Source organism: Colossoma macropomum, unplaced genomic scaffold (genome assembly GCF_904425465.1).
Source record: "Colossoma macropomum unplaced genomic scaffold, Colossoma_macropomum, whole genome shotgun sequence".
Taxonomy (NCBI): domain Eukaryota; kingdom Metazoa; phylum Chordata; class Actinopteri; order Characiformes; family Serrasalmidae; genus Colossoma; species Colossoma macropomum.
The window spans coordinates 28,240,324-28,257,692 of NW_023494807.1; the positions used below are offsets into that span (position 1 = coordinate 28,240,324).

The 17,369-nt window shown below is 39.3% G+C and overlaps 1 protein-coding gene across 3 annotated transcripts; it reads right to left on the reverse strand.

The window, feature by feature from the left end:
• Positions 1 to 3,083: 3,083 nt before the first annotated feature.
• On the reverse strand, positions 3,084 to 15,668 carry LOC118797411 (vitamin K-dependent protein C-like). Of its 3 annotated transcripts, XM_036556756.1 has the most exons (10): positions 15,544 to 15,668; positions 15,272 to 15,319; positions 14,977 to 15,053; positions 13,921 to 14,078; positions 11,309 to 11,333; positions 11,114 to 11,224; positions 10,179 to 10,319; positions 8,840 to 8,961; positions 6,919 to 7,036; positions 3,084 to 4,045 (listed from the first exon to the last, which is right to left on the reverse strand). In XM_036556756.1, the coding sequence occupies exons 3-10, from the start codon at positions 15,041 to 15,043 to the stop codon at positions 3,486 to 3,488; spliced, it is 1,302 nt and encodes a 433-aa protein (XP_036412649.1). In that variant the 5' UTR covers positions 15,044 to 15,053; positions 15,272 to 15,319; positions 15,544 to 15,668; the 3' UTR covers positions 3,084 to 3,485. The 3 variants fall into 3 exon arrangements, with proteins under 3 accessions (XP_036412649.1, XP_036412648.1, XP_036412650.1); XM_036556755.1 differs by lacking the exon at positions 15,544 to 15,668 and having other exon boundaries at positions 15,272 to 15,520; XM_036556757.1 differs by lacking the exons at positions 11,114 to 11,224; positions 15,544 to 15,668 and having other exon boundaries at positions 15,272 to 15,520.
• Positions 15,669 to 17,369: the final 1,701 nt, after the last annotated feature.

A 17,369-nucleotide genomic window follows, 5' to 3' on the forward strand; every position in this document is an offset into this window, starting at 1 on the left:
AGTTTTATTTGATTCAAACCCCTAGATTTCACACTGTATCATTACAACAGCAACCATTTTTCCCATTAATGTAGTATGTTAGAAATTTTACAGGTAGAATAAAAAATTGGAAGTATGTGATGAGCAAAGTATGTCCTCATCAAAAACTAAACTAGCTAGGGCAGATTCATTACAGTAACATTTATTTATCATTACTTTAGCCAGGAACTCTTTATTCTGCATTACAGTAATGAATTCACCTGTTATGGTAATTATACCTTTTGTTTTCTATTCATATGGAAATTCCAGTCATTAAAGGTAGATTTACTGTCAAAGTGACAGTTTGGCAAAAATCAAACATACAAAATTTCACCTTGTCCCAAAGATAGTCAATCATACAGAGGCCCTAAGGTGACATGGTGATCCTTTTTTAATAAGGTGTTGCCACAAATTACTTTACTGAGGCCACGAGTTAAGTTTCTCATAACTCTATATATAAGGCCTCAATATATTAATTTGTGACCTCAGTACAGTAACATACGGACCCTGCTGGTGACATCCCATATAAATAAAAATAATGAGTGGCCACACTGTATTAATATGTGGTAAACAAGATAATTAAGTCGTGGCCATGACTTAGTAAGGTGTGGGAACAAGATAATTAAGTCGTGGAACTTAGTAAGGCATGGGAATGGGATCATGCTTTATTAAGCTGTGGTCAAGGCCTAATTATTGAATTCCCACACCTTACTAAATCATGGCCATGACTTAATTGTCTGGTTTCCACACCTTATTAAACATGGCCTCAACGTAATTATCTCGTTCCCATGCCTTACTAAGTCATGGCCATGACTTAATTATCCTGTTCCCGCGCCTTACTAAATTGTGGCCTCAACTTAATTACCTCGTTTGCATGCCGTACTAAGTCATGGCCGCAACTTAATTATCTTGTTCCCGTGCCTTACTAAATTGTGGCCCCAACTTATTTATCTCATTCCCAAGCCTTACTAAGTCATGGGCTGATTTAATTTTCTCATTTCCAGGTGTTATTTTCATTTATACGGGATGTCACCAGCAGGGCTTCCTATCAATCAAGATGCGTTTTGCTTTAATTTTGGGCTGGTGCTACGAGGCTAATGCAGTTTGCCTGATGGTTGTGGGCAAATAATAGCTTCTATTACCTGTGAGCTACATTAGCCTTGTAGCTCCAGTGCAAAATCCCAAATGTAGTCAGTCAAGACACGTTTAATTTTTAGGTTTTAGGTTTAATTGCACTGGAGCTATGAGGTTAATGTAGCTCACAAGTAATAGAAGCCATTAATCACCCAATAGCATCAAGTAAACTGCATGAATAATAATCATGCTTGCCTCATACTGTCTCTAACGGACTTGCTTATATGGTTTCTGACACAGCATGGCACACTGTCATCTACAAACATGGACAATAGTACAGACAAAATTCAGGCTTCTGGATGCTGCTACTGGTGTTTTTAGCAATGCAACATACTTCTGTCAGTTTTTACTGATAACATTTTAATACAGTGTCAGAAACCACATGTACAAGTCTCTTTGAGATTACTTAACTCTGTATGGTTTCAGGCAAGTGAATAATGATTTAGACATACTGTTTACACTAGACCAGGGGTCGGCAAAATGCGCCCTACTGCCCTGTTGCGGCTCCACAGCAGAATTAGATTTATAGGTAAAACAAAATAATCTTCCTTTGCAGTAAAATAAAGCTCTGCTGATCGTTCAACACAGTTTTAACAGTAAATGGTCTTAAACGCTGGAGTTAATGTTTAACTGCTAATTCACCCTTTAACCCTGAAGGTTGGCACGCAAACTGCTGGTCACCATAGCAGCAGGCAACAGTTTAGCCTAGCTAGTAGCTAATGGAAAGAAAAGGAAAAAGATTTAAGATGAACATAATTTAGAGATGAATGAACTTCTTTGTATTTATTAGCACTCAGCTGGTTTCCTGATACATTTATAATCTGCAGCAGAGAAACTGTCACACACTAAAAAGTCGCAAACCTGAAATCAGCTTCTAGAATTTTCACGTTCCACCTTAAATGGTGCAGCAGTTACATCCTAGCTCCTAAGGCACCTTTTAAGGTTGAACAGGAAAATTCTTACAAGAAGCTGGCGAATGAGAAGCGACTTTAGCCTCGTAAAAAGTCGAACGTTGAGAGACATTTTACAACAAAATATTCTACTTTTGTGAAAAAGTTTCCTGCCAGAGATGCAAGAAAAGTAGCTATAGTTGAATTAAAGCTTAAAGCAGAGCCAAGTAAATCTGCATTTTTGTTAATATAACATTTTTTTTTGCCTATACTGGGACATTAGCACATACTGAAACATATTTACCGCTATATTTGCATGACTTCTATAAAATGGACCTAAAATGTTGTGGCTCCCAAGGTGGTTTGATTTTTGTTGAAATGGAACAAAATTACCTGTCCAGGGTGTATCCTGCCTTCCGCCCAATGACAGCTGGGACAGGCTCCAGCACCCCACCGCGACATGGAAGGATAAGCGGTTTAGATGACGTATGTATGTATGTATGGAACAAAATTGCTCTTCTTAACATTTGGGTTGCTGACCCCTGGACTAGTGGGTGTTAGCTACATAGCTTCATAGCACCAAAACTGATTAGCAAACTAAAAAAGCAAGCTTTGATCACAAACCACAGAGCAAACTTTGGCATTTGTATTTTTGCCTCTGGATTGGTATTGTAGGTTTAAAATAATATATTATTATTATTAGTAGGTATTATTAGGTATTATTCATTTATTGTATTATTTTATGTTAAATTTATGCTGTAAATTTGAACTGTGTGAAAACTGTAATCTGTTTTTGTTGTGTTTAATCTAAATATTGTTACAGTAATTATTTTTCATCGTGACTGTCTTCAGAAAATTGTTAAAAACGAATTAAAAATTAAAAAGTTTTAACCCACACACATTATGATTATACCATCTGCTTTAGCCGAACAACAAAACTGTATGTGATTATAACAAAGAAATAAAAGTGAAAAATGAGAATGACCCAATTGTGAATTAATACCGGTGGACTAATGTGACATAGTTAAACATTGGCTTGCATTATTTTGAACAAAGGTATTTACTTTTGTTGGATTGCATGAATATCGTGGCTCATTAAAACACCCACAGAAACTATCTGGAGCTGTGATTGGCCGGGATGCTCACAGCACACAGTAAAAATCTTTGTGCTTGGTGAGAGGCCTCATTTGCATATTGCAGCCAGCTGTGATATCAGCACTGCAAATGCCAATATCACAACAGTGATTAACAAATGAAATATTGTGCAGCCGTACCATTTTACCACCCTGTGTTTAACGTCCAGGCAGCCTGCTAGGCCTCCTCTGGCCTTAGAGGGGCCGGAGATGGCCTAGCAGCTTACGTGGACGTTATACTGTGAGTGACACAATGAGCAGAATGGTGAAGAAGGCGAGCACAGGGCAGAGCTGAAATCCTGGCGATGGATCAAGGACTTGTTGCTTCCTTCCGGACGCTGTCTATCCACTCCAGATAATTGGAGACTTTGGTGTAGATGCCCAGTTTGTCTGTGCGGCCGCATCCCTCACCCCACGACACGAGGCCTATGAGGAACCAAGTGTTGTGGTACTGGGTCATCATGGGGCCGCCGCTGTCTCCCTCACAGGCATCCCTGACCTTCCCAATTATCCCGGCGCACAGCACGTTCTGGGTCAGATTGTTAACCATGTGGCGGGTGCACTCGTCATGGTCCACCAGGGGGATGTGAATGAAGCCGAGAGCAGAGCTGTAGTGGGACGCCGTCTCGTTTTGTTTGCCCCAGCCAGTCACTACTGTTTGGGTTCCGTTGAGGTGGAGCACACGCTCAGCTAGGCTGCGGCTCGGGAGGCACGCTGGCAGGATGTAATTGGTGAATTTCACCCGAGTGGCCAAGCGCAGCAGGGCTATATCGTTGTCCACCGTCACAGGGTTGTACTTTGGATGGGAGACGATTTTGGACACAGGGATGGTAACTTCACTGTCTTCCTTTTTAAATCGCAAATAGTCACCTGAAGGAAGAGGAATCTTTATATGATAAGCTTTCAATACCTTGTGGGTGTGGCTTAAACCAGAAGTAAGTCTGAGGTATTGGAAGTGGGTGTCAGTGTTAGGATAACATGAATACAGAATTTAAACAGCCAATCACCTGTGTAGATTTTGGAACGAGCATGCTTATTGGCTCACTGACACTGAGAAGATTGACTACTCAGGTCAGCGGTGTCAAATTGAACCACTAACAGGTCCAAATTTAAAATATCTCAGCAAATCTGTGGGCCACCTGTGTTTTTATTTCATTTTTACCTAAAATTATATATATATATATAATATATATATATATATATATATATATATATATATATATTTTTTTTTTTAATTGCCTATTTGCTTGAACTAGACACCAGACAGCTTTTCTTTTTGTGTAACCACTGGTCCATAGATTGATGTTCAGGGAAGGGGCCAGAATGCACACTATGTTGCAGTGCATGCTGGGGACTGTAGTGCATCTCAGGGTGAAATGGGCTACTAAGAATAGAAAATTAAAATAATTTCGCCGGCCGAACAGGACTGTGTCCCGGGCCCACAGGCCTTGTGTTTGACACGTGGGACTTAGGTATCGAAGTTTGGTACTGGATGACAGTTTGTTCTAAGCTCGGTAGAATTGGTGTAATTTGGCTCATATCATAAAAGTGGTGAATTTTAACAGCCTTAAGTTTACCACAACAATCTGATACTTGAGCTATATCATAAATGCAAGTGTTAAACTCAAGCTAACTCCAAGCTACCTGAGTTAATGAGATATATCACTGGCCGGTGCATTATCTGTAACCATGGCTACACAAGCTGGCAAACAATGCACCGATGGTAAATATTAATCTTACCTCTAATGAACAGGTAGGCCCTACACTCTTAGAAATGATGGTTCTTCAAGTTAGAACACTTTGCATGATAAAAGGGTTCTTTGCATCATGAACATGTTCTTCAGATTGATGGAGAATGTGTTGTATATGGGTCTGTATAGAACCTTTTTGAAAATGGTTCTATATAGCACCAAAAAGTGTTCTTCTACTGTTACAATATCAAGCTTGTAATAATAAAAGAACCCTTTTTGGTGCTATATAGAACCCTTCATGTAGAATTTATATAGAATATTATATATAGAACCATCTACAACATTCATGATGCAAAGAACCCTTTAATCATGCAAAGCGTTTTTTTTTTTCATGAGTGATGTCATTGGCCCATCTCAGAGCTTAGGCCTATGACATCACTTTTTGTTTACATGAGTTACCAGTTGTTGAAGACCACCCAAAACCAAACTGGTAGTTAACTGGTAGTTGATCAGAAGCGCCCAGACAGTCCACAACACTCTGAATTCAACAATAAAGGCCCAGCTTATTATCCAATGAGAATCAGGTGTGTTAAATGAGGTAGAATGCTAATCTTTGCAGTACAGTGGCCTTACAACAGTGGTCACTAGTCCTTCCTTGCAGATTTTAGTTTCAACCTGTCTTTAACTTGCTGCCCTCTCCTTTACTCAACATTAATGCATCTGGTCCAGCCACTCAAGGACTTGTAAAGAAGTTAATTAGGTGGAGCAGGTGTGGCCAGCTGTGGTTGGAACTAGACCCTGCAGAAAGGTCGATCTCCAGAACCAGGGGCCGGATTCATGAAAATGTTCTTAAGCGAAAACTTGCAAAGGTTCTTGAGACAAACACTAAGGATTTCATTAGAATGTTCTTAAATGCAAGTTTGAAAAACCTAAGAAGTTCTTAAAATAATCGTAATTATTTTCTGAAGAAAATCTTCACTGTTTTCTTATGTAGGCTCTTTTGCATTTTACCCCGCACCATAAATGACGTAAGATACATTTCAAATTTGTATTAACAGTTATTTTCGTTATTAGGCTAATCCACTCAGAGGAGCAAAATTTAGGAAAAACATCAAACCAAGTGTTTAAAACATTTTAGACAACAAGAACTAGAGATTATGGTGGAAGAAACAGCCTACAGGAAAAAAATCCTCCTTTGTGGGGTGACAGTGCAAAGCAGGAGACGAGGACGGGCTGAAGTAGATAAATTGATAAGTTTAGATGCTTACTTTGTCAACTCTTACAGCCTAAGACAAGTGTGAGACTGTCGTTATTTATTATTCTTAGGAAAATAGTAAAGGAAAAAAAATTCAATTGATTCTTAAGAAGTTATTTGAAATTTTTTTTTTTTCGTAATTACGTACGGAAGATTTTCTTTCTCAATACACTTTCGTGAATCCGGCGCCAGGGTTGGTGACCACGGCTTAACAGGATTAGAAGCTGACACCCCTGTTGCTGTTGACATTTGTAAGAATATCCCCCTTTTGGCCACCTCATACCATTTTTGAATTAGTTGAAACTCCAGATCTTTAAAAAATTTGGTCACATGCTTGAGCACTAGGTAAACAATGCATCATGTGTAGCCGTTTTACTAGATGTTGCTACCAAGAAGTGAAAGGAACCTCAGCCTTTCGCTGCATTTACATTACAGTGAAGCGAGCAAATTTTTGTTTCACCTCTCATACATACAGGCAGCAGTTCAAGAAAGTGGAAGTCACCACAGTGGAAGCGGCAACATGTACATATTCAAACAATATGCTGAAATATATGTGGGTGGAAGAGGAAAACTTGGCATGGGATTTTTACATTTATTCAAATTTTGAAAACAATATTAGACTTTTTCCAAGTTTCATCGGAGCACAAAACTAGTCTAAAACTCTGCCTGGACAGCTAAACCTGCTCATTTTAGCCACAGCAACGAAGAGCTGGTGTGGAGGAGGTAAGCACTTCACTTCGCTATAATGTAAATTGCCATAAAAGCACTGCTGATTCATATAGGAAAGGAGGACAAACCTAGTCGAACACTGAAGCGAAGGCTTGTCTCAAGACAGTGGGCAGCAGTGAGGATCCAGCTTTCGTCAATCAAGACTCCGCCACAGTGAAATTTTCCTTTGGCGTTCAGTATAAGAGCCTAGAAAGCACATACATAATTGAGTGGTGCCGTATTTAGAGTGAACTGCTTTAAAGAGACACTGCAGACCAAACAAAAAATGTAATTGTCCAGACGTTGTTACTGTGCTTACCTGCCGTTTCAGTTGTGATGCAGGGGTCTCTAGAGCAGAGTCTTCAAATCTGGACATTGAATCCCATTTTTGGTCCTGGGATTTGTTAAAACTGAATGCCTATACGTGCACTCAATAATTCGATCATAATCAGATTTCTGCAGTTATCTGATTATTCGGTCAAGTAAACAGCATACTCTGCTTTCTTAGATTGGAGTAAGGTCTAGAAATCTGATAAAGAGAGCTGCTTTTTAGCACAGTAATCAGATTTTTCAGCACATGTGAACTCTTACTCTGATTTCTTTCGGATGTCTCAGTCTGCTGCATGCGCGAAAACAGACGGCTGGTACCGGAAATAAGTGAACAGTGTCGCCGCGAGACGCAGCAAAACACTTTTGGAGTGACGCTGAAGCCAAATACACGCTTGATGAGAAGAAGGATTTAAGTGCTCTTCATCTTCCAGATGATGTACGTTCATATTTTCAGGTAAAGAGGCGCAATGTTTTAAAAAAGCTGCGGCATGAAGTTGGAGTTTTTTTTTAGTCTTCTTCTGTGAGTTTATTGGCTGGTTGCAAAGCACAAATCTGATTACTCCCTGAATCATGCAGACCTGGAGCTTCCCCATTATCTGATTACTCAAGTGCATGTAAAGGTGTTGATCGGATTACTGACAAAACCTGATTTTCTGCAGTTATCAGATTATTAAAGTGCATGTAAACACACTCACTGGTAGTGGCCAATCAGTTACATGAACATTTCTATTATTACAAAATACAAGACCAGAAACTGGATTCAAGGTCAGAATTTGAAGATCTCTGCTGAGTAAGATGTCCTGGTTTGAACACTGGGAAACCTTCTGATGATCTTATAGGAGGGAGCTTTATTGTGGATACTCGGGGCAGGCTGTTTAATTTTTTTAGCAAATGCGGAGAAAAACGATTGCTGATTTGACTGCTTACATCTCACGGATAACTTGGTTAACTATAATAATTACAATGAAGAGCATGGATGACTCAAACAAGAGAAGTGACTTACTGAAGTGGACGACAAGCAAATAGGTCAAATTACCAAGTTACCTACCTAGCGAGCTCATTTTGACGACATTGTTAGAAATAAAGGTTCAGGTACATTTTTGGTTCATCAAGGTACAAACAATGTAAATGTTCCCTCAAAGTTACAACAGTGGTTTTAAGGTCCAGTTGTTTACCTTAAATAAGTTTTTTCAGGTGAAAAGTTCGTATTTGCACCTTTTTATAACCTAATGTTTTAAAACAGAACAATAAAGCCTGGAGATGGTGCAGTTATGTTCCCTGACTAAAGGTGCTAAGATGTACCGTTAAGGGTCCCACCCCAGTGACAAGAGGGGTCCTGCCCCAGTGACAGTTTCATACTTTTTTTTCTAAGAGTGTACTTGGTGTCAGTTTTGTGTTGAATATAGATGGAATAAAGATTCTTCAACTAAATTATGTTTTTGATAAAAACAAGGTCCCTTTTTCCAAAATTGATGGAGATATCCACTAATGTTAGCTTGCAGCATGGGCGCATTTATCAGAATATAGATAGTATAATAGTACAGTATTATGGTACAGTTTAATATTTACAACAGTGTGGGTGATTTACAGCAACAGTTATTGGAAATTCATTTTAAAATCTTTAAACTGTGTTAGTACATTCTTATTGTTGACTTTCAGTGTAAAAGACGAAATAAATACCTGCCAGGGACTCTCTCCTTTTTTGCCAACTTCACCACCAACAAGCCATGGCTGTAAAATTGGCCTGGGCTTAGTACTGTAAGCCGACTTGGCAATCAAAATCTGTCCACATGAATCTTGATCTGGAAATCAGAGACATGCACATCATGATTGTTTCATAACAGACACAGTCCTTTCATGCCAACCCATAAAGAAACACTTCTGTAAGCCGCCAATGGAAGAAAAAAAACAATGGTTTTCCAAAAATCACATGTACATAGTTAATAATGTAGACAATCCACCATGGTATGTTTGGTGTCCTTGCTTATGGTCCTTGCGTACGTTGTTTCCTGACACTGTATGGCAAACTGTCATTTATAAAAATGGACAAAAGTACAGGTTTCAGGTTAGATTTTATTTTATCCTATAGGTAACAGGGAGTGCATTTACATGCACTCAATGATCTGATCATTAATCTGTGCAGTTATCTGATTATTCAAATGGTCATGTAAACAGCATACTCTGAATTCTTAGATTGGATCTAGAAATCTGATTAAGACATCTGATAAAGAGGCTGGATTTTAGCTCAGTAATCAGATTTCTCAGTGCATGGAAACTCTTACTCTGATTTCTTTCAGATTTCTCAGTCTGCGCATGTAAACGAAAATAATCAAGCAGTGTTGCCGCAAGATGGCAGCAAAATTCTTTTGGAGTGACGCTGAAACCAACTACATACTTGATGAAAAGAAGGATTTAAATATTCTTCATCTTCTAGATGATGTTTGTACATATTTTCAGGTAAAGTGGCGATGTTAAAAAAAAAAAAAAGTTTGAGTTTTACGTTATGTTTACGTCACGTCTTCTTCTGTGAGTTTATTGGCTGGTTGCAAAGTAGAAATCTGATTACTGTCTGATTCATGCAGACATGGAGTTTCCCCATTACCTGAATCCTCAAGTGCATATAAACGCGTTGATCGGATTACTGACAAAATCTGATTTTCTGCAGTTTTCGGATTATTAAGTGCACGTAAACACACTCAGCATGTTATACAATACATACCTCAGAAACCACATAACTAAGTATATTTGAGATTACTTAACAACTCAACGTGGATTGAAGCAAGCATGTGATGATTTAGGCATGTAATTAGCATGACGTTAACTCGTGGCTGTAAGCTTCCATTACTCGTCAGCTACATTAGTCTTTTAGCTCCAGTGGAAAATAAAATAAATAAAGTGCAGACACCAAACATCTCTTGGCTGGTTGACAACATTTAGATGCCTAAACTGTGTAAATTAGATTTTTGGCTGAACTATTTCAGTCAATCTAAAATAGGAGGAAGGATAACTGTGTCCTCACTTTTGGGAGTACAGTTTTTGGCGTTTTCGTGGAGTTGGTATCCAGGAATGCAGCTGCAGAAACGGCCAGTTTTGTCCTTCCTCTCTATGCAGTCTTGGTTGCAGTCACCATTGTTCACCGAGCAGTTGAAGGAAGTGGTTTCTGAGGGTCAGGCCACACAGGATCATCAGAAGGCAGTCCTACCATCTCTATAATACACTCTGACCCAACGCGCAGCAAAAATACTTATAAACTACAATCAAAACAAAATTTCTGAATGTACAGTTTGATTCAGTTCTTTAAAATCAGAATGTCTTCATGACTCGTCATCTGGAAATGGAGAAACATGCAGGCAGGACTTGATTTATCTGTGGATATGTACAGTGAATTGACAGTTTATTTATTTATTTACTGACAATTCTCTTTCTGAAAACTGTTCAGCACAACAATTGCATCAATATGTCAATTAGTAAAACATAAAAGAAAATCCTTTTTTTGCATTCACAGTATTTTAATGAATCTCCATTTATCAACACTGATATTTGGAGAGTGGCTAAAATAATACAACTTGAAGAAATTGCCACTGCCATATGAAAACCTCATAACTCCATTTCTTCCTTTTTTGTTTTATACCATATGAAAATGTCAGCTGTCCTATGTTGTGTGACCATTCCATGATGAACAGACCTCTAGAAACAGTCCAGAGTTACCACTGTTGTTACATTAGCATTAGGTTAACATTGTGTCTACTGTCTCCTGTGAAGTTACTGATTCAGAGATACAAGATTTTCTTACAACAGTGACAAAATATAAGGCTAGTGCTTCTTTTTAATGCTGTGCTTCTGTGCTTTTGTTTTGGAAGATACCAGATCTGGAAATGTAGCTCCATTTTGCTTTTGTCTTACTTTTTTGGTTTCTTTTTTACAGACTGGATGAAACTGTAAATGTGAGCTCACGTATATGACAGAATTTTCCTTCAAATCCAGGGAAGCAGTTGCAAATGTAGGACTGGTACTGGTCCACACAATGCCCATTCTGGCAGGGGTTAGGGACGCACTGGTTGCCATCTGACACACACAATACTAGACTGTAGTGTTTTGAGGATGACACCACAGTAAACCTTTAAACACTAAAACAAAAATCTCACTCACCCACATACCGAGTCCAGAACTCCAACTGTAAGAGGAGAGAATCCATTATTGGACCTTTTATATGTGGGAACATTTTCTGAGGCAGCACCAATGTACAGAATGCATCCATTATATTAGTAATCAAGTTATCTACCGATTATTAAGATAATTAATTAAGTGGTCAGCCAAAGAATAGACTTAACGAAACAAACACTGGCCCAGGCCCTGTCATCAGGAGCTCGCAAGTTCGATCCCTGGTGTTGCTACAGCCATCTGTGGCCGGGAGTCCAAGAGAGCACAATTGGCTTCGCTCTCTCTGGGTGGTTGGATGACCCCCATCACTTAGCTGACGTAACAGAACTGCCGGTTAGTGTTCTCCTCCGAGCGTGTTCAGTTGTCCAATGATGTTGCCTTAGCGACAGTTTGAAAAGATGCGGTGGCGCTTCACAGGTCTCGGAGGAAGCCTGTGCTAGCTTTCCCCTTCCTAGTGCTGGCAGTTTCATGTGATGGGGGAGTCCTAACTAGTGGGTGGAGTTGGAACGTCTAAATTGGGGACAAAATTGGAAAAAAATGTACAAAAATAAAATAAAATAAAATACTCAACATCCTATCACGCCCTGTGGCATGTATAAAAATGCTGAGCTGGCCTAACTGACCTTAATTTTGGATCAAGACGGCAAAAGAAATGATCTAAGTGATAGTGGAAAAGGGTTCCTTAATGGGACACAGATGCCAGGAGCGTCAAGCAGGTTGCTCATCTGGTTAGTGTTTCAGTGGGAACAGTTACTAAAGTGACATGCATTTTGATCTATGGGAAAGACATTAGTAAATAGGGACAGAAATTGTGTTCAAAAGTGCAGTCTTGTGCATTAGTGCGATATGGAAGGAAAAACAAAAGAGAAACTGCTCCTGAGGTGAGTGAGAATGTTAATGCAGGACGTGATCAGACTGTGTCAGCAAGAACAGTCCAACCACAACACTATACAGAGATATAGTGTAGTATGGTTTGAAGATAGAACAGAATGGAGTCAGAGGAGGAGGATTGTGCTGCACAAAGTGCTCATCCAAAGACACCAGCTGACCCCAAGAGCACTATCTCCCACAACCCCCAGGGCAGTGATGTCAAAGCAATGCTGTCTGGCCAGTTTCTCAAGAAAGACAAGCTAAAATCATGTAGTGAATAGGCTCAAAGACATCTGGAGATGGCCCAAGTAAAACAGAAGAGATGGTATGATCAGAGGTCGAAAAATCATCATCATCTTAAACCACTTATTCCAGATCAGGAGGTGGTAGCAGTTGGGAAAGTAGAGAATCTGAGACGACCCTGTCCCCTGCAACTTCCTCCAGCTCATTCCAGGGGGACCCCAAGCTGCTCCTAGGCCAACTTGGAGATATAATCCCTCCAGCGGGTCCTAGGACAACCTCGGGGGTCTTGTCTCAGTACGCCGTACCTGGTAAACCTCCACCGGCATGCAGCCAGGGGGCATCCTGATCAGATGCCTGAGCCACCTCAACTGGCTCCTCTCAATGGTCGAGACATTGCGGATTTAAGGCGAGACAGAATATTTAAACTTTTAAAATGGCAGGTGCCGTTTGAGGTTTCAGAACGACCTCTCAAACATACCATGCAGACCTCTCGACAGGAAAGAGAGGAAGGAGCCCAAAGTAGTTGCGCTGAAATGGCAGGTAGAGGAGTGGTCGACCAACAAAGATCACACCAAGAGCAAGGTGTGTAATAGTCTGTGAGGTCACAAAGGAACCCAGGGTAACTTTTAAGCAACTGAAGGCCTGTCTCACAGTGACTAATGTTAAAGTTCTTGAGTCCACCATCAGGAGAACACTGAACAACAACAGTGTGCATGGCAGGGTTGCAGGGAGAAAGCTGCAACTCTCCGAAAAGAACATTGATGCCCATCTGCAGTTTGCTAAAGATCACATGGACAAGTCAGTAGGCTATTGAAACAATGTTTTGTAGATGGATGAGACCAAAATTGATCTTTTTGGTCTAAATGAGAAGATTTATGTTTGGAGAAAGGAAAACACTGCACTCCAGCATAAAAACCTTATCCCATCTGTGAAATCTGGTGGTGGTAGTATCATAGATTGGGCCTGTTTTGCTGCATCTGGGCCAGGACGGCTTGGCATAATTGATGGAACAACGAACTCTGAATTATACCAGCAAATTCTAAAGTAAAATGTCAGGACATCTGACCATGAGCTGAAACTCCAGACAACGTGGGTCATGCAGCAAGACAACAAGCCTAAGCACATAAGTCGTTTTACCAAAGAATGGTTGAAGAAGAATAAAGTTAATGTTTTGGAAAGTTGGAAAGTCCTGACCATAGTCCTATAGAAATGTTGTGGAAGCACCCGAAACAAGCAGTTCATGGGAGGAAACCCACCAACATAACAGAGTTAAAGCTGTTTTGTAGGGAGGAATGGGCTAAAATTCCACCAAGCTGATGTGCAGGACTAATTAACAGTTACTGGAAATGTTTAGGGGGTCACACCAGAGGTTCACATGATATGGTACATATATATACATATATAAGGCAATTGTATCAGATTTTTTAGTTAAGTAATTGAGACAGTCTTACACAAATGTAACATTTATAAGATAAGTAATGACCGACCGTGCTCTCTCTGGTCTGGAAGATCTCTCTGGCCTCCTCAAAGTCACAGCGCTCCTCCACACACTCTCGCTCCAGTGAAGGAGGCTTGATTTCCTCCAGGAAGCTGTTGGCTCTTTTGGTGCGCAGGAGCATATGAGCCTTTGGGCTGCTGTAGAAGACTAATACATAAAGACAGGACTAATAGAGCACAAACAGAATGATGTAGGGAAACTAACTAAACTTCAAATTCCAGCTTCCCAGACCCAGATTCAGCTTTCAAGTCCAGATTAAGTTTTTAGGGAAAATGTATAAACTGGAAAATGTGTTCATATCATCTTTATTTGTTTATTTTTTACATTGTCTTTGTGATATTTAATCAACTTATGTTTATATTACTAACTCTAGACTTGCCAAAGTCATAGCTCATACATCTAGACATATTTTTGGCCCACTTTATTCAAGAATGTATTATTAAGCATTAATTCTGGACACAAAACTATAAAAAAGCAAAACATGATAGACTGTCATCAAGCTATCTCTAGGTGTGAGTGTGTGTGTGTGTGTGTGTGTGTGTGTGTGTGTGTGTGTGTGTGTGTGTGTGTGTGTGTGAATGTGTATGTCTGTCTGTCTGCCCTGCGATGGACTGGCGACCTGTCCAGGGTGTATCCTGCCTTCCGCCCAATGACAGCTGGGATAGGTTCCAGCACCCCACCGCGACTCAGAGGGATAAGCGGTTTAGATGATGTGTGTGTGTGTGTGTATTTTATACAACAAGTTGCTATAATAAAACCATTCATGTCATGTGTATTTTTATATTTCTTTTACTTTTTCATCAGTAATTCTGGACTTGCATGTAGTCTGCCGAGGCTACAGTGAAATAAACAAATCCATGGACTTTTTTAGAATATCTAGAAATTTCCCAGCAAAGTTTCCCAACAAGTTCAATACTTTCTTGCTTAGCCAAATAATGTGCCTTATGATTTTTTGAGGAACCCAGTAACACAGTTCGTTTTATTTTTTAATCACTTAGTAATGTAGTTCAGTTAGATTTATCACAACGTGATTTTGAGATTATACCTGACATGCTGAGAGCTGTAGCAGTCCAGAGGAAAAGCAGCAAAACGAGGAAGGGTCTCCCCGCCATGGTTACACGACTGTAGACGAAAGAGAACTCCAATTCTTATTATATTGTTATATTTCTTATACATTTACTATTAAAGATATAATTACTGTAATATTTACAGTGTATAATTATAATCCCGAACACACAGCATGCGTTATCCATAGCAGCACTTTGGCAAAATTACACAGTGATTTATTGTGTTATTACCTTGTTTACTAGTTCTACATAATAAGGGCAGATGTCTCTTACCAGATAGAAGAACTGATCAACACAGTCTGATTCCTCCTCAAATGAGAGCTATATGAGGAAAAACAGGCATCAGAATTGCTTAAGTGAGAATTTCAGTTCTGTGTTTGTCCTTAATCCCCAATAGTCCACACTGCCTGAGTGACCATTAGCAATTAAATAATAATGGTGCTATACGTTTCATTCGCAAAACCATCCAGCTGCTAGAGATACACATTCAAAATAACAGCTCATACAAAGAAACTGCTAGATTTAGATACAACCATTTTACTTACATGTTGAAAAATAAAGGAAGAGCAGGAATGGAGGATGTGCTGTTTAAATTGTGTTAATGACTGACTAGTATCTGTTTACTGATAGTCCACAGTCTGTTCTTTCCCCCCAACCTCTGCTCAGCTCACCTAAACCTAGAGTTCATATGACTGCAAACAGCTGGAGCTTATAGAGTACGACACTATTAAATCATGTACTGTTTTAATTGGGTAAATGTATTTTCAACTAGTCCAGCAAGAGAAGAACATCTGAATACTGTGTAATACTGTGAGTTTACTTTAGTGTGTAAAGCCAAGTTCTTTAACTCCTTAAAATCTCAGGCTTATTACATACTAAGGCTTATTATTCAGTAACTACAGGGACTTCAATGCAAACTGGTTGAGCTATTCTTAGGTTATAGAAGTGTGTAATAAAACTTTGGGCCTACCGGTGTGGCCTGGTCATTTAAGGGGTTAAGGTTCTAATTGCTGGTCTAATCACTTACCAGCAGTTTGCTGTTCATTATTTAAGTAAAAAAATTTTCCCAAGAAGTGTTTTAGCTGCTTTCAACACTTGGTGTGATGCAAAATGTGCTGTGTTAGATAAATTAGGGTCTCTGCAATATAAATACACTTAAGGAAGCTAAGCTAAAGGGTTATTTCAATCCACAATCGTGTTTTTCTTGACAAAGTTTTCAAAACTGTATTGAGCTTATATCTTAACACGTCATGCAGTACCAGCAGGGCAACACTCTCTTCAAGAGAGGGAGAAAGGCTGTGTCGCATCTAGAACATTTTACCAGGGGTGGCGAAGGGAGGCAGAAAGTTTTGGCAGGGTGGTAATGTTAATGTGCCTCCTGAGAGGGAAGGGGGCAAAGCAGGACAGACCAGGACAGACCAACAACAGGATTAACAATAAAGGGAAGAGTTTGAGTATGTCAATAAAAAGCATGTACTTGGTCATACTGCCTCTTAGTGAGCATATTTAACCTTTTCAACTCCATATATCAACTTTCATATTTCATAAGCTACATTCTAAAGGTGGGGGTCATATGAGAGCTGTAACTGTCTTCTTTCCAGTCAAATAGATGGGTAATGTCATTTTAAACCCTTATAATAAAAGAAGCTGAACTCACAAATTGTTTTTTCTACTGAAAGTCGACCCATTTTTCCACAAATCTGGGCTATAAACTATAAACAGATGGCGTCTCTTCAGTGATCTGCTCTGTAAAAAAAATTTTTTTAGAAAAATATACAAAGAACGTCTAGGATTTTTGGCTTTCAGCAGTAAATTGTAAGCATAAAACAATATGTGTGACCATAAAAGACATTCTGTTAATTTTGAGGGGAACTTTTACAAAATCTAAATAAATAAAATAAAAAATTACATTTATTTCATGCAGTTACTGAATAATTTGCTTTACGATTTGGTCATGTAAATTCAGATGGACAAACCAAAATATACCCTGGAGAATAAGAGGTTAAACCTCTTTTTTAATATTCAGTATAAATTTTTTGTTATGAGAATTTGCAAAAACATGTTTGTTGCCTACAAGCAACACTGTGCGACAGAGGAATAGATTTAGCCAGTCACAAGCCAAGTCTGACCACTTCAGGGAACATGCCTCTATATTATTTCTTCCCATTGTTGCACAATGTCGCCTCAAGGCAACATACTCCAAAAGGACCCCCACACATTTTTTTCAAAAATGTTTTTGAATTTAATAATCAGGTCTGAAAAAACAAATCAAGGATCATTTTATGCATGAAAAGTGAATAGATTTTTTAGTTGCTCTCATAATGTGTGCAGTAGAGGGTTAAGGGGGGGGGGTGGTTGCTGGAGAGCTGTT